Source organism: Amaranthus tricolor, chromosome 11 (genome assembly GCF_026212465.1).
Source record: "Amaranthus tricolor cultivar Red isolate AtriRed21 chromosome 11, ASM2621246v1, whole genome shotgun sequence".
In the NCBI taxonomy this organism is placed as follows: domain Eukaryota; kingdom Viridiplantae; phylum Streptophyta; class Magnoliopsida; order Caryophyllales; family Amaranthaceae; genus Amaranthus; species Amaranthus tricolor.
This window is the reverse complement of record NC_080057.1, coordinates 25,095,457-25,113,538: the sequence shown is the minus strand read 5'-3', so window position 1 is coordinate 25,113,538 and position 18,082 is coordinate 25,095,457. Positions and strand designations below refer to the sequence as shown.

General features: G+C 33.6%; 1 protein-coding gene across 1 annotated transcript; it reads left to right on the top strand.

The window, feature by feature from the left end:
- The first annotated feature begins 6,662 nt into the window (after window positions 1-6,662).
- LOC130827942 (DNA replication ATP-dependent helicase/nuclease JHS1) lies at window positions 6,663-18,070 on the top strand. Its single transcript, XM_057693853.1, has 34 exons — window positions 6,663-7,557; window positions 7,839-8,006; window positions 8,093-8,308; window positions 8,390-8,455; window positions 8,605-8,814; window positions 8,914-8,964; window positions 9,038-9,099; window positions 9,677-9,809; window positions 9,953-10,063; window positions 10,165-10,261; window positions 10,385-10,467; window positions 10,778-10,843; window positions 11,179-11,334; window positions 11,444-11,499; window positions 11,579-11,636; window positions 11,715-11,825; window positions 11,909-11,965; window positions 12,403-12,537; window positions 12,632-12,874; window positions 13,591-13,665; window positions 13,748-13,869; window positions 13,953-14,025; window positions 14,103-14,207; window positions 14,316-14,483; window positions 14,633-14,702; window positions 14,785-14,936; window positions 15,092-15,169; window positions 15,240-15,332; window positions 15,443-15,580; window positions 15,684-15,723; window positions 15,801-15,874; window positions 16,002-16,139; window positions 17,490-17,609; window positions 17,694-18,070. The coding sequence occupies exons 1-34, from the start codon at window positions 6,859-6,861 to the stop codon at window positions 17,850-17,852; spliced, it is 4,383 nt and encodes a 1,460-aa protein (XP_057549836.1). The 5' UTR covers window positions 6,663-6,858; the 3' UTR covers window positions 17,853-18,070.
- Window positions 18,071-18,082: the final 12 nt, after the last annotated feature.

Below are 18,082 nucleotides of genomic sequence, written 5' to 3'. Positions count from 1 at the left end.
TGATTTAACTTATAGATTAATAATAAAATAAAATTTAAGAGTGATAGATGAATATTGTCCCAAAATAACTGGAACGCTTAAAATGAATAGAAGGGAGTAATATTATTTGTCGGGTATTTGGCGGATAAATTATTTTAATTTTATGTGTGAATTATAATATTTGTTGGTTTCGCTGTTAACATAATAAAGTTGCTAAAACTCTTGGCAATTTTAAAGTCCTTTCACTGAAAATTCTTTATATATACTTTATACGTTTCAAATTACTACATAAGGAATATTGTATTATTTAGTTATCATTCTTAATTAGTTATTAGTTTTTAATTTATAAGTTAAAATATAGTCAAGTGGGATCTTATTTGATTCATCTCAAATTTGATTCATCTCAATGCAAAGATTATTAAATTTTTATAATTTTTATTACACATAATTAAAAATATTAAAGATTAAATTAATGTATTAAACTACATGAAAAGTCAAATATTACAAGTAATTTAAAATGATATAAAAAAAATTTGGGTTCATACTCACATAGATTACTCATGCATGGCGTAGAAGTAATCATGCCCCAGCCCCCAAGTATGGTTGTTGAATAAGGATTATATGTATTTTATAAACTAAATTAATATTCCACATGATATTCCTCCAAAAAAATATTTCCCACATGGTTTTGAGAATTTAGTAATATTGATGAGGATTGGAGAAACTCAAGTTAAGATAAATATCTTTTAGTCCTAATCTTCCGTTGATTTGAATTGGTATGTAGAAAAGAGAATTGATTTTTTTTTTTAAAAAAAAAAAAGTGAATGTTAGTAATAAATGGAGAACGAAGGAAAAATTGTATGGATAAAATTAAATAATAGTTAAAAATTAGAATGTATGGATATAATAATAATAATAATAATAATAATAATAATAATAATAATAATAATAATAATAATAATAATAATAATTATCAAGAATAATACAACTTTTTGCTTATTTTCATTAATAATACCAATTTTTGATTAACCATGAATTATACCAACTTAGAAGTGTATTAGAATATCCCTAACATGTTAAAAAGCAAACTATATGAGATTATATGACAAAATAATTGGTAAATTAGCTAATAAACTAATGTTGGTATTATTCTAAGAAAAAATTCTTTTTAATTAGTGTTATTGATCATGGTTAATCAAAAGTAGATATAATTATAGAAAAATTAACAAAAAATTGTGTTGTTCACGATAATTTTTTCAATTTTTAAATATGGTGTACTTAACTTACATGTTGCTTTGTATTTTGACACTTTTTAATCGTCAACATTATCAATGGTTCTAAATATATAATCGTTTATAATGCCAACAATTTTTATTCTTATTATCGAGTATAATTTTCTACCCCATATCACCATTTCTCTTGTTCTAGGTATACTATTTTTACAATTGTTTTTTGTCTTCTCTCACTTGGATATTTTTCTTGCATTCGAAATACAATTTTTTTTTTCATCCAATTATTATTTTGATTTTTAATATTTTAATCTTGTATAATTTAAAATTATGAAAATTAATATTACAAAAATATATTTTGTGACTAATTGAACAAATTCTTATTTAACTATATACTCCTACATAAAAACAAAAAGTAAGATAATATATATAATTACTATCCAAATATATGAACTAGAGGTGGTAAATGGGAATATCATAGGAAAAGGGTTATCAGAGTATATAACATATATCATTTCAACTATTAGGTTAAGTTTTTATCTTTGGTTTTTTGATATGGTATTAGAAGTCAACGTGATAAAAATGTGTGAGTTTGAATTTCATTAACCTATTATTTTAAGTGAAATATTGTATTGTATTAACTTAAATTTTTAATTGAATTAATAGGTTAGGGTCATTTATTTATTACACATGTTATTTTAACTCCTAAATAAGTAGTTAGTAGACCATTTTTACAAATGGGCTTGAATCACATATCTTTCAACTCATTTATTGTTGAGAATAACACAAATCTAACATTACAGAATAACACAACAATCAACATTGTTGACAATCAAAGTAGGGATTGGTGAATATAGGTGTTTAAAATAGAAAAATTCGATATTTATTCAACCTTGTAAAATCAAACTGATTTTAACGTGATATTAAAAATGAATTTGTAATTGTAAAAAAATCAATGAATTAGACTCGATTTTTACTTGATCTGAAATCAATATGATGACCCCGATAAATACTACATACTCATAAGAATTACAAACTATTAGTCCCTTAAATAGATATTTCAAATTTATTTCCAATTTTTACATCAAATATTAAATTTTGTGATCATCAAATTTACCATTTGCATATTTAACTTGTATTTTTATCCCATTTACATATTTCTCTCACTTTTCTATAAAATATTTTTACCTTTTTTTTCTCATTTTTCTTAATTTTCATCCAATTTTTACATAATTAATGCTAATTGTTTGTGACACGTAGACCCGTTTGATACCCACCTAATTGTGAAGAGACTGCACAAGGAAATTTGTTTTCCAAGTTGCATAGTAATTATTGACAAGTGATGTTAGTTAGGTATAAAAAAACAATATTTCGGTTTGTGCTTCTCATTCACCATTATTTTAATTTAAATTATTTTTTATTTGATATCATTTTTATATTTAGAAAGTGATCCATCACTTTCTTTTAATTATATTCCATTCATATATTTAAGCTCTTTTTAAATTTCATCCAAATAATTCAATCTTTCTTTTTATCTATTACCAAATAACTATTTTTTCAAAAAAAAAATCTTATTTTCTTTTTGATTTTAAATCAAAATGACATAGGAGTATTTAGCTAAACTTCAATCTCTAGTCTCTAGACCACTCAATACAACAAGGTCATCTTCAATATTTCCCATGAGATTGACAACAAACAAAATAAATAAAATAAACGTTTTTTTTTTCTTAATACTATCAATATTTCATGTAAAATAAAATAAGAATGAAACAATAACGTAACCAAAAAAATTTTACTTATGAATGTCGGCACAAAGATTCTTGGCACTTTATAAAACAAAAATAAACTAACTTGTTTCATTTTGATTTTGTTTCTTAACTTGATATTGAGTGGAGGGAAGCTTTAGAGTAAAGGGTTGCATATTAATCGTACGAAGATTGAGTATTTGTGTTGCGATTTTAGCGGGCCACCACAGGTAGGTGAACCAGAGGTGTCTATAGATGAAACTGTTGTTAAAAGTACAACCAAGTACAAGTATTTGGGATCGATCATACAAAAGGATGGGGAGATTGACGGGAATGTAAATCACCGTATACAGGCGGGTTGGCTCAAGTGGCGAGCAGCCACCGCAGTGCTCTGTGATAGGAAATTCTCAAGCAAGTTAAAAGGAATATTCTACCGGGCGGCAATCCGACCTGCTCTGCTGTATGGGACCGAGTGTTGGCCTGTAAAGAAGATTTACAAACATAAGATGGAAGTTACAGAGGTGCGTATGCTGAGGTGAATGTGTGGGCACACATTGATGGATCGAATCAGGAACCAAGAGTTCGGGAACAAACTAGGGGTAGCCCCTGTATCTGAAAAAAATCGCGAAAATAAATTGAGGTGGTTTGGATATGTGCAGAGAAAGACTTTCGACGCCCCTGTGAGGAGGGTAGAAAGCATTATAGTAGAGGGTAAGAGGAGTCGAGGAAGACCTAGGAGAACTTGAGACGAGCAAATAAGAGTTGACTTGCATGAGTTACACCTCTCTGCGGACCTGACTAGGGATAGAAATAGTTGGAGACGCCTTATCCACGCCTTAGATTACTGATGTCCTCTGAGTGTCCCTTTTGTGTCTTTAACCTCTTGCTTTTCTAGTTTTCTTCTTTATGTTCTGTGTTTTCTTTTGTAGTGGGTTCTCCGTTTTATTTATATGTCTTTTAGTTATCCTACACGTGTATCTACGTCTCTTTATCTTCCTCGAGCCAGGGGACTCCTTTGGTCGCGCTCTCCTTTATGAGTATGAGTTGCCGCCGTCTTTCCCTCCCCAGACCCTGTCCTTAGTTTTCTATGAGCGGGAGCAACTGGGTCGGATGATGATGATGATGATGATTTATTCAACCAAGTATAATTTATTTTGATAGAATTGAAGGGTTGGATATATAGTGAAATCATCTTATATTATTAGTGGTTGGTAAATTAGATGGTCCAAATAATTTTTACTATTATTTGTTCAAACCAGTTACTCCAATCAACTACATACCAACTATCGTTTTTCAAACACCCCCAACATGTATATGGGTACCATTTTTCTTATTAATATATATATAAATAAAAATCTGGTCCAGTTGACGACTTTGTAGGGAAATTAATAATTTAGTAATCTTAGTAGCTATGGGTGATCACCCGATAGCGGAGCTATAGTTGAGGAGTTCAGATCGCAATACTTTTTTGCGGATTAAACTTAAAGGTTCTAAAGTACACGGTTGATCGAAGTCACACGACAGTGCAATATGTGTATAATGAAGCATGTTCAGCCAAAAGATTGTTATTTGAAGACGGAACATATGCACAACTCAGGTGCAGAGGTGATCGAAATGATGTTGCTAGGGTTTTGAAGAAAAGTTGTCAGCATGGATCCGATGGGGCTAGAGTGTTACAAGTGATATCAAAGCAACCTCACGACCGAAACTGATAGTATTTTCAGTGCATGCACCTAACGGGGAAAAAAACCCTAAAATTAAGGTGCAATGAGGAGGTTGTATTCTTAAGTGGGAGTGAGTGTGATACTCCAAGTTGAGCTTTAAAAACGACTAATAGATTATCCATATCAACAATGTGTATCTTCTTTTCAAGGGAACTCATTTGTTGAGAACTCCACAATTAAGTGTGCTTGGTGGCCAGGGAACAATCTTAAGATGTATGACATCCTAGTAAGTCTTCCCTAGTGCGCATAAATGAGACTAAAGTACCCTGAAATGACTTGTGTTAGTCTGTGGGCTAGTCCGCAACCTTCATGGGTAGTCACTAACAGCCTGATAGGGCCGGGTGTTACATGGTGAACAATTTTTTAATTTCACATGGTGGCCATAAGCTTCTAACTTCTTTAATTAATAGACAAATGATTAAGATATTTGTTAAATTTATGTTATTATTATCCATCATAATGACCTTTTCATAGAATCAAACAAACTCGATCAGCCTTAACGGCTTATAAATATCAAATTTAACAAATAACTTAATATTTTGTCTACTACATAGAAAAGTTGAAAGCTCGAGATAGCCACGTAGATTAAAAAAATATTCGTATATCATGTGAAAAAGTCAAAAACTTAAAGATTACCATAAAAATAAACTATTTCCTTTATTTTTGTTTTATAGCTTGATGAATGTATAGGATGTTGATATTTGTATGTCATTGTATGCACAACTATTGTCTTCAATTAGGGTTGGAAAACTTCAATTTCAATAAAATATGATTTAATTTTTTGAGCATGCGAATTGATAGGTAGACATGGCCACATGAGCGACCCTATACATGACTTGAAAGTATCTAATTGCACCATTTTAAATACAAATTGGCACAAAAATGTTGAATTAATTCAATATTTTGATGAGAGGTTAACTTTTAAAACAATTAAATAAATAAAAATGAAAAATCCTTACCTTGATTAACTTTATAGTGAACCGTTAAGTTAATTTATGGTGTGTTTGGAAAAGATAGTCGTTATTTAAATTATCGTTTGATATTATTTTGTTATATTTTTTGCTTTATAAAATCTAAAATAATGTTGTATGTATTTAGTTTTTTTCTTTTATGATTTAAAACTAGTTTGTCAATCTAAAATCATTAAGATTGATTCTAGTTAAGGTTGGGTTAGATTCAAACTCTACGCATACTTATTTATTAGTACCAAACTTAAATCCATATCCGTAGGATTTAAAGTTATAAATTAACAGCCAAACTCACTACATTTAATGGTAAATGGGATAAAAGGGATTTGTCCATATGCTTTTACTTTAGTAGTTTTTATAAATAATAGTAACATGTCTAAAACGATTACACGTAAGGTTAGAGTTTAGTCCAACTTTAGGGCGTGAATGTTGAGCTAGACTTTGGATTAAGTTTAGCGAGCTTTTAAGTTGAGTTTGAGTCGAGTCTAATTATATGGGTTGCATTTAATATGGAGATGTCAAACCTAGTTCTATTTTCTTACTAGTTTCATACTCAACCTTAACTCATCATTCACACAAAATAACTTCATATACTTTTATACTCTATAGTTTTTTTTATGTTTTCATTATTATTCACTTTTTCAACATACTACTTCTTCTATAACAAATCAACAACTAACATTTGATAATTACTCTAAATATTTTCATAATAGTAGACTTAATAGTTATTAAATCAATCAATATTTTCAGGCTTAAGATGATCAAATCGATTATTCATCAAGTCGGGTAGAGGTGTTCAAAACAAACCTGACGATCCAATATTTACCTCATCTTGTAATCGAACCCGACTTGAAAATTAATTTTACAATTATATAAAACCAACCTACATATAAAACTTGATTTAAACCGACTTAAAACACTTGATCTAAAATCAACACATGACCCAAATGAACACCTCCTACGAAATTTTATTTATTTGAGCTTGGTAAAAATATTTGGTGTTTGTTGGAGCCTTGAAGCCTTGAAGCCATGGAGCATTTGTCTTGGGATTTGGGCGGGAAAGCGAATACTCCATAACTCAAATAAAAATGGCTGCAATTTCCCGCGCAATTTCTTCGGCTCCCCTACTACTCTTTAGGTCTCCACTGTTGTGAGATTGAATCACTGATACTGAGGAGGCCATTGCAGATTGTTCAAAGAAAGGGGCAAAAATATGCCGCCAAGGAAGAAATTAAACGCTTCATCATCTAAGAAATCCGCACAAAACAACTCTCAATCTTCTAAGTATGGTATTCAACATTTTTTTGAGCGTCATTCTCAAAACCCTAACAAAAATGCTTCTACTTCTTCTATTCAAAACCCTAAATTACATTCTTGTACTTCAAATTCCCATATTTCGAAACCTATAGAATTGGAAGTATCTGAAAGTGGGTCTAAATCAGAAAACGGAGTTGTTAAGAAAGGGGGTTTATCGACTTGTGTTCAAAACCCTAAAAATGGGGTGGATTTGAAAAGGGTTGAAAATGATGGTTTTGAGAAAAGTAGTATTTTTGAAAATGGGGGATTATTTTCTGCTTCTGGTGATCACAACGCTAAAAAAAGAGTTGAAAATGGAGAGTCTGAGAAAATTAGGGTTTCTGAATGTATGGGTTTAGTTTCTGCTCTTGGTGATCAAATCCCTAAAAAAGGGTTTGAAAATGGAGTTTCTGAGAAAATTGGGGTTTCTGTAAATGTGGGCTTAGTTTCTGCTGCTGGTGATCAAAACCCTAAACTTAGATTGAAATTGGGATCTGAGAATACTCCGCCTGAGAATTTGTTGATTGATTTGACTAATTCCGATGATGTTGTTGATGTTTCGCCGGAATTCTCAAAATGCAAGCTTAGAAAACGTGCCAAATTCTCTCCTGGGATGGTAATCATTTATTTTTGATGCTTACAATAGCAAAATTGATTGTTTTTGGATTTCATGTTGTTAGTCACTCAGGAGTATAATGCACTATGATGTTTTAGTCTAGATTATCAGTGTGTAAAATTATATATTAACTTTGATTGCTGTTCCGTTTGTGAATGACCCTTGTTTTAGTTTGCATATTAAAGTTCATATTCTGGAATAAGTGGTGTCAGATATTCGTTAAGAAGGATACGATGAAGTTGTTGGTTTTAAAATCAATTTGTGGTGGTGATTATATTTAGTTAATAAAGCAAAGTCAGGATGATGGAGGAGAAGAGGTGACATGGAGGATCACGCCAGTGAACGAGCGTTTACAAGCAATTTCGAAGCTTGCTCCTGATGTGGTAAAAGCATTAGCTGATGCTTCAAGGCGTAACTCTTCGGCTTTTCAGCAATTGTCTGATAATTCTGTAAGAATTTTGATTGGTTTTGTTGACACCCTAATTTACATCTGTAAAATATTATTCAATGTATTTAGAGTCTTATGCGTTTTCAGGGCGGAAAGGTTCATGATGTTTGTTCCACATCTACAATGGAGGCAGCTAGAACATATATTAATTCAAATGATGCTGTCCTTAAAATGGCTAGTCACGGTGAGGATATCTATTTGGACAGCCAAAATGGCAGCATGCCTGTTTTGCATAATACAGGCTCTACAAGTACTCAAAGCCCTTATAGAACTCCACCTTCATTGTCTTATCGTCATGATAAGGTAACAAGCTTTCCTCGATGTTTGAGTTTATGCTGGTGGTTCATGATTTATTCTTCATGATAGTTATCATTTCTAGTGCAGCCCACTCAGAGTGCTATTCATAATGAAGGTCTAAGAGAATGTACTGGACTAAGGCTACATAAAAGGGTGAATTATCTCTTTTCTTATTTGGATAGATTCTATTGTGGTTCATCATGTTTAATGTCACATGTGCTTGAGCTTAGAAGAAGCAATAACAATTTTTGGAATATGTAATTTGGCCAGCTCGTATTTAATCTATGTACTTCTTTCTCCAGGACTTGCTTGAACTTCTTGATCAAGTAGAGAATGCAATTTCAATTGAAGGGTCCCCCTTGGATGGACAACAGTTACTTTCACCTGGTATTTGCAATATACTCAGTGACGGGGAACCCATAAAAGCGAATTCTTGTGAAAATAGAGTGGCAATAAACGCACAAAAGGAGGCTGGTATAGGATTTTTTGATCCTTATTTTCTTGTTTTGGAGGTAGGTCTTTAAGCAATCTCCACTTCTATTTTCGTTATGCTTCTGTTGGAACCGCCATTTATGAATTCAATGTTCTTTGCTTGGATCTATTTTTGGTAGGTCACTGAGCAGCGCGCTACTACTTTAGTGGGTGGTCAATGTTCATTGAAGGTAGTTTAATGTTTTGAGATCAAACCGTTTTCTACTTAAGTCAAATAGTAACAATGTGTTCAATTAATTTCAGGTTCTCCGCGTGTTAAATGAACAAAGTGGGGTGGAACAGTCTGTACATCTATGGGATGAATGGTAAGTATTTGGTCTATTTCTCTTTTTGGGCGTTCTTAATGTGTCTACGAGATAATACTGACATTAAGTTTATAAGATAATTGAATACGGATTCCCCCTCTTTGTGGCTATGATTTTTAATATAAGATTAGGCCTTCATTTGTTTATGTTCCTTTGACTTTCCTTTGATTTATCATGTCCACTATAGGAGTGACATTTTTACATTGTAGGTTTACCAACAAGTATCTGTCTGGAGATACAATTCTTTAGACTAGTTGCTGACTAACACACTTGATAGGTTGCAACTTGAATTTTTTATGCAATTACCTGAATGATCACATTTTAACCATGAATGCGTTACTTGATAATCCTTTTAGAACACTGACTTCCTCATCACATGACTATTGATATTCTCTGCACTTTGTAAACTCGAGACAGGCCCACAAAGGCCACCATTACTTAATATCATGGCCTTCAGGCATCAGCCACCACTTTTTGAAGTACAGCTCAATTGGTAGAGTTGTTGATTGCAAAGTGAAAAATAAGATAGTATTGTATCTGGGAACAACTAATTGTTGATTATGTTTTACCTTTGCAGGTTTTACAGTGTGATTGAGCCGGGAGACACCATAAGAGTTATTGGTGAATTTGATAAAAAGGGAAATTGTGATGTAAACCATGACAACAACCTTCTTATAATACATCCAAATCTACTACTTTCAGGGACTCGGGTAATTGTAACTTCTCTTTGTTTCAAATCTATGCTTTTTTTTGGATCGTTCATATGTGAAAATAGCACTCTAGCTTCCATTTAATTTAAGCGTCATTCAGGAAAAAATGAAAATTGTTGTCAAAGTAACTGACATTTCTTTAGATTGCGGGTAGTTTCAGTTGTCCTAGACGAGCAGTTTTGGATGAAAGGCTGAAATGTGGTGAATACGCAACTGCAGCATTGACTGGAACCTTGTTGCACCAGATCTTTCAGGTTATGCTTTGTTCTGTGTTAAGGCCCTTAATGCTAATCAATTAAACAGTAGGTTGGTTAAGTGCTGCAGTTGTGATGATTTAGAAACTTTCTATTTGTAGGCTGGGCTGCTGATGGAGAATCCCACAATAGAGTTGCTTGAAGAATTTTCAAAGCTTACTGTCCAGAAAAACATCGAAACTTTGTATGCATGCGGAGGTGTGAACTTTTAAACAGTCAAGTCTAAATTCCTTTTCTAAGTTGCCATCTAAATCTGAAGAATTGACAATGTGATGACTTTTGTGGGTGATCGATGATACATTAAACTGTGTTGACTTGCAGTACAGGAGTTTGATATGCGTGAAACCTTGAATAATGCAATTCCTAGGCTTTGCAATTGGATATTACACTTCAGAGATTCACAGGTTCAGTAATCGTTAATCTCATTGATGATTAACCTTTAATTTCTTTCCTGTAATGCAATTAGTATTTTTAATCAGTTTAGAGAGGCTGCTGATATTTTGCTAGCTGGCGTCTGATTTTTTTGGTGATATGTGACGTTATTAATTACGTAGTGTAATCTGTAAACATATGAGGTTATCAAGGAATTAGTGTGCGTAGAGTCTTCGTCATTTTACTGTTCTGTACAAACCTTTTTTGGATCATGTTTTTTTTGACATACTGTTATTTGATATTAGGCAGGGAATCCCTGATAAAGCTTTGAACTTGTTGCAGAATTCCGACGCACCTACTGTTGATTTTGGACCCAATGGTGGACTTGTAAGAGTGACCATATGTGAGGTAAGGCTAAACTCCACTGTTATTTATGTCATCAAATTTCCACTTTTTGTTTTCATCTTCTCTGTATTCCATATGTAACTACAGTATCTGAATGTTATTTGTGAGCTGCTATCAGCCTGTCAGATGTTGTGCCAGTTTTGCTAGGCCTATTTTATACAACTACCAAAACAAACATAGAAACATGCATGACTGCGGTTAATTAGTTTCTCTGTCAATTTAGTTATTCCCTTTTCGATCTTGTATATGCCGGTGGATATTGCACCTAGCATTTGCTTTTTTTTTTTTTTTTTCTTCTGATCCCGACTTCAAAATACTCATTTGATTTGTGTCAGCAGGTAGTTGATATAGAGGAGATGGCATGGGCGCCTAAGTACGGGTTGAAAGGGATAATTGATGCTTCCCTCCGTGTAAAAATGCATTCAAATCACAAAGAAGCTAATGAAGTAATTATGCCCTTGGAGTTTAAAACTGGTAAAGCAACTAGTGGTCAGGCAAGTTCCCTTCTCATGAAGTTTATGCTTCAAAAATTCAAAGTTGGCTTCAGTCAGAATATATTATCAGGCTCATCTCTCTTTTTTGACTGAATGTTCACTAGTGCAGTCCTTTACAGAACACTCTGCTCAATTGATTCTTTATACCCTTCTCTTGTCTGAGAGGTATGCACAGTATTTGTCTAATATGTAAAACATTTTGGTTCCTGAAACTAAATTTTGTTGTATATCCTTTGCTGTTTAGATATATGCTGAAGATTGATTCTGGCCTTCTATATTACCTGTCAACTGATCAGACATTGGTAATCTTAAATGATTTCTGTCATTTTATTTTTGTTTCATATTACATTTTATTGAGAAAATATGTCAAATTTGCAAAGGGAACAAGTGTCCAGAGATCAGACTTGATTGGACTGATTATGCGTCGCAATGAACTTGCACATAGCATCATTAAAGCTTTATCGGTCCAACAATTGCCACCAATGCTTCAGGTATTTCTTTGAAATAACCCATGTCGGTTTATTTCACTTTCCTCAATCTTTGTGATTCCTTACTCTGAATTTTAATCTTGTAGAGTTCAAATATGTGCAAAGGTTGTCGCCATCTCAATGCTTGTGCCATTCATCATAAGGTATATTTCCAATTTCTTCACCACTTGTCTCAGCAGCACTCAACTATAGACGTGTTTTCCTCTTTATAGTACGACTGTAAATGAGGTCTATTTGCTCTCTTAAGGTTGTCTATTCATACTATGGAAGTACATTCTTTGGTGTTGCTTATTAATTATCAGTGTAGTACAATTTCACTGTAGTGTTTAATGATGTATGTGCTCCATTGGTTCTCAATGATAATAATTTGATTTTTCTCATCATAGGTTGACGATAATAATTATGTGCTCCATTGGTTTTCATATTGTTTGATTGGCTATAGATGTTATTTCTTTGGTTTAGGACAAATTTACAAGCTTGGAAGGTTAATGCTTGGTTTTTTTGGCTTTACTGAGAAATTCATCTTTTCTGGAATATAAAGAAATTACATGCTCAGGTTACCTGTTTCTGGATGTCATAGGTGCATGGTGGAAGTGCTGAAAATAGTGGGTTGGGAGACCTTTTTGAGTCGTTAACTGATCATTTAACAGCAGCTCATAAAGTTTTCTTCAAACAATGGGAGCGATTGATTGACCTCGAAGCTAAAGAGTTGCAGGTTTGTGTTACTTATATGAAGTTTTACTAGATCAACAAGTCTGTTTATAGTATCTAAATGAAGATTTGATTATGTGATTATTGTACTTTTCCAGCTTCCCAAACACGTGAGAAAGAAATCTTACAATTCAAAGAATGAAAGCATCTCTAGCTGCCTCACTTCGCTTGTTCTTGATGCCTCTGAAGAGCTTCATATAAGAACATATGCCAAAGATGAACGCTTTGTATATCGCTTTGTGCACAAGGATAGTCCCTTTCCTAATCAGAAAGTGCATAATCCTGATTCAGAGTCTGCAGCAAATGACTTGCATTCCAGCCTTCGAAGTGGTGACCGCGTGGTATTTCTCATTGTGTCTTGTACTTTTTGATGAGATTATTAAAATTCTAATAGAAGCTGTCCTGAAGAATGTGAAAAAATACAAACTACACAATACATGATGTTTTCATTTTTTTATTGCCCCATCCAAAGTGTATTGAGCTTTTTGGGACAGAAGAGTAATTCACACACCAGAAATAATATAAAATCAGTCTTGGAATAGCAAATGAGGAACTATCATGTTGCATGGCTTGTAAAATTGTACTTTAAATTCAATTATAGTAATATCTCATACATGACCATTTTGTGATTTTTTTCTTTCACCCTACATTTAAGCTGGTATAATTTTTCTTCTTAATGACAAACATGTGAAGTTCTAAGCTTTCTGATATCATCACTTGTCTTCTGTGGTCTACATATTCCAATTACAAGTAGTTTCTGAGATCACTGGTTATCTGCCTTTTGATCTAGTGTCATTTATCATTTATTAACTATCTTAGAACAAAGGGGAAATTTGAAGGACACAGAAGGCATGTTCCTGTGTGTATTTTTGTCTTTCTCTTTTCTGGTGAACCGTGAACTTATTTCTTCTGGTCTTTTTCAGTAATAAATCTTCTCTCGCAAGTGACTATGCTGTGCTTCTGATGTGTTATGATTCCATACCAGCTGTCACGTTTTAATCTCCCGCTGTTGCTTTAAATATTACTTGTATAATACATAATTTATCTCTCTAAACAGATATTGAGCACTGAATCCAACAATCTTGCCGTTGCAAGTGGTGTTATTACCCACATCAGTCGTTCTCATGTTGCAGTAAGGATAGACTTCGCTGTTTTTCTCTTCATTTTTCACATTGTTGCAGTGTGAGGCTTAAATTGAAAGTTTTTGGCTGTAGGTTTCATTTTCGAAACGTTTACGGCTTCCAAGGAGCACTCAGTCTTCAATGTCGCAAGATCTTTTTCAGGAGATCTGGCGGATAGAGAAGGACGAACTTGCTACAGCCTTTGCTACCATGAGGTTAGTCTCTTGAATTTACACTTTCATTTGTGTGCAAGAACTTGTTAATAATGTGTATTTTTCTTAACGCTTTAATTTCCCAGGTTCAATCTGGTACAACTCTTTCTACAAAGTGCACAAAGTGATCGTTTGAGGAAGCTAATTGTGGACGCTGAAGTAAGTCCTTCTTTCTTTAATTGCTCTTAGTTGATGGGCTAAATTTCAATGTGTTGCTCACCAAAGCTGTTCTACAGGCTCCTAGATTTGACGGCGGGTCTATCCTTAGCCAAGATCCTGCTATATCCTATATTTGGTCTGAGAAGAATTTAAATGCTGACCAGCGCAGAGCAATCATCAAGGTGGATTTCATTTTTGGAGTGCCTTTTCTCTGTCGACATACTAATCCATCTGAAGTGCCTTTGGTTGGTATTTTCTGGTATATGTTGCTAACCCAGTTCCTTATGCAGATTCTCACAGCGAAAGATTATGCTCTTATTTTGGGAATGCCTGGGACTGGTAAAACATCTACTTTAGTGTATGCTATCAAGGCTTTATTGATGCGAGGAGCGTCTGTGCTGCTTACATCTTACACTAACTCAGCAGTCGACAATTTGCTTATCAAATTGAAAATTCAGGTTATCTCTCTTCTCACTACATTTTGTATAGGGTACGAATTATTATGCTAGCAGAACCAAGTTTTACTTGTTTTGAAGTGGCTTGGCTCTTCGTCATTCTTCTATTAGTTACTCCCTCCTTACCAAACAGTTTTTTATTCATATTTCAGGGGATAGACTTTCTCCGTATTGGACGATGTGAAGCTGTGCACAAGGAAATACAAGGACATTGTCTGTCAGGTTTTTATCCAACAAATTACTGCTATTATTTACCAGGACCAATTCAATTTCAGCAGCTTCATGTAAAAAAGTTCTTTGACAGATATGGACATTCATAGCGTGGAAGAAATCAAATTGAAGCTGGATCAAGTTAGAGTTGTTGCTGTTACTTGTCTGGGAATTACCAGTCCCTTGCTTGTAAATAAGAAATTTGATGTTTGCATAATTGATGAAGCTGGACAAACTAGCTTACCGGTATAAGTTTGTTGCTTTCTATCCTGTAATTTTATTGGATTATGTAGCGTTAGTCCTCGAAAAGAAGAGGATCTCTGCGCTTGGATTGCATATTGAGTGTTGAGCTGGTTATTTGAAAAATAGGACTTTAAATTTCACCGACATTTTACTGTTAGGTATCCCTTGGGCCATTGATGTTTTCTTCCAAGTTTGTCCTTGTTGGGGACCATTATCAGTTGCCGCCATTAGTAACGGTATGTATGTTATTTCAAAGTTGTTGGTAATTTCTTCTTACTATGCCTGATTTATTTTTGTATGTCTTAGAGCGCCGAGGCTCGAGAAAGTGGAATGTCAGTGAGTTTGTTTCGGAGGTTATCAGAAGGATTCCCTCAAGCAATATCAGCATTGCAAAGTCAGGTTTGTCGGAATTTCTTATGACGTCTGCTCATTTGTCTTGTAGAATAAGCGAAATATGATTCATCATCACTCATCAGCAAAACTGATTATGCATATGTTGTTGCAAATAGTACCGTATGTGTGCAGGTATCATGAAATTGTCAAATGCACTTATATATGGTGAAAAACTGCGTTGTGGTTCTGAAGATGTCGAAAACGCTAAGATTAAGTTATCAAATAAACGGTCCCTCCCCTCTTGGTTGATGGAGGTAATAATGACTAATGACTCTAATATTTTAGGACTCTAAGTCAGATTTGCCATGAAAGAAATCAATTTATAGAGGAACTAACTTTTTTTTTTGTCAGCAACAGGTTCTAGACGCAGACAAGCCAGTAATTTTTATTAACACAGGTCTGCTGAATGTTTCTGTTTCATTTAGATTCTGATGCTGTTCTTTGTGTCTTACCAAATGGTTATTCATTACACAGACATCTTACCTGCCTTTGAGACAAGGGATAAGAAGATTGTAACTAACCCAATTGAAGCTTATATTGTAGCAGAGGTAAGGTTTTAGGGTACCCTTTTCAGCTTTCATCAAGTATATACAATCAGTTTCTGTTCCAGCAAGCTTGCATTTTTTTGCATCGCGGCGGGCCTTGTCTGATGTTTCTGATTTTAAATCTTTTTAGATAACGGAGGCGTTAGTTAATCATGGAGTTGAAAAACGGGATATAGGAATCATCACCCCTTACAATTCTCAGGCAACTCTGATCCAGCATGTTCTAAATATGGATGCTGTGGAAGTCCATACAATTGATAAATACCAGGTAATATAGGTACTTTTCGAAATAGCTACAACTTGATTATTGATTTGTTCTAGGTTACATAGGTGCTTTGAAGTAGCTACAAATCAAATTATCGGTTCGCTGACTCTTTAAAGCACTGTCTTAAAAGTTCAATGCTATCGAGTTGGAAAGCTAAGGTCTCCGAAACGATCAAGGCTTTTGTATGGCTAGTAGCCAAAGGGAAGTTGAACACGATGGAGAATTTTCAGTTAAGGAAGTCTACACATGTATATGTTGTCTATCAAAGTTGCTATATGCTACTTTTTAGTTGACACATCAACAAGTAAAAAGGCTCCAGCATCAAAATGTTTTTTAAACAATACTACTCCGTCCCGTTGAATTAGCATAAAAGAGAAAATAGAGTATTTTTTAAGGATAAAGTGGATGTTTGGTAATAAATGAAGAAAAGATTGAATCGTGTAAATGAAATTAAACGAGTTCAAATGTATGGATGTAATTAAAAGAATGTAGTGGGTTTATTTCCAAATAGGAAAATGACAGCAAAATGAGTGAGACAATTCAAAATAAAAAATGAGGCAAATTGAGATGGATAGAGGGAGTGCATATTAAAAATATGAGCAAGTGAGTATTTAAAAATGCTATTTAAAATACATGTTAATCATAATACTTGCTAAGTATCACACATCAATTAATTTATAGCATAGAAATATTAATCATACTTACTGTTGTTTATGAAAGGGATTCATTTTTTCTCTGGGATTCTATTTGACTTTCTAACTCTACTCTCTAGACTCTTGAGATATCTTCTCCAGTCTTGAGTCTTGACCCTTCATTCCTACATTCCTTAGACTGATGTGCTTTTGCATGTTCATTCTAAATTTTCATGTAACTAACCTTCTACCAACCAAGTGATCTCAGAAATTACAAATCTGTAATCTGTTTCTCTTGCTAGCAAGTCTTGTATGAGACCGTCTCATCGTGAGACGGGTCCATACAAAAGGACCATTAATAAAAAAAACAATGAAAATTGAATTCCCGCGTGTACAAGAAGCAGTTATTGTATTAAATAGTTTGGGCTGACCCAATTAAAGTCGTCTCACAGTGAGACGGCCTCAATAAAGAATTAGTGTTCTCTTATATTTACAATAACAATCTATTATCTCAATGCCATTTAGTGGCTCCCACTTAGGTAGAAACTAGAGTGTTAGATGTACGTAATGTTATCTTTGTGATATATAACTGTAGGTCATTTGATTTATAGTCTCTTTTTCGATGTTCCATCTATCTAGGAGTTCAATGATTCAAAATTCTTATGACTTTGTTGATTTATATCAAACTGACGTTTTCTTCTATTTGTGATTTATCTGTCAGGGAAGGGATAAGGATTGCATAATCTTGTCCTTTGTTAGATCAGCACAAAAGCCAAGCAACTGCACATCTTCATTACTTGATGATTGGCATAGGATCAATGTCGCTTTAACCCGTGCTAAAGTTAGTCTTCTTTCTCTTGCTATTTGTCTTCAATCACATACTTGCTACGGTAGTTCTTTCGGGTTAATGTCTGTATTTGTGCAGAAGAAGCTAATAATGTTGGGTTCCTGCAAAACTCTTTCGAGAGTTCCACTTCTGAAGCTTCTCATCGAGAAAGTTGAAGATCAATCGGGAATATTTTGTATCACTAGGAAAGATTTCGAGCCTAAGATGGAGTTGAAGCGATGCAGCCAAAACCGATAAATGCAAACCTATGGCTATGTTGATCATCTTCATGTATCCTTAATTTGTTCTCTTGTTAAGAGACCCCTGTCTCAAATTTTGTATGGTAAAAGAAAATGGGAAATGGGGTGGTGTATTCTCATTTTTGTAGCAATGTATATGTATGTACATAAACAACACTTCATTTTTGATAAATGAGTTCATTGAAGGCCATTGAAGATAATCTACATTTATCCATGAAATTATTTTCC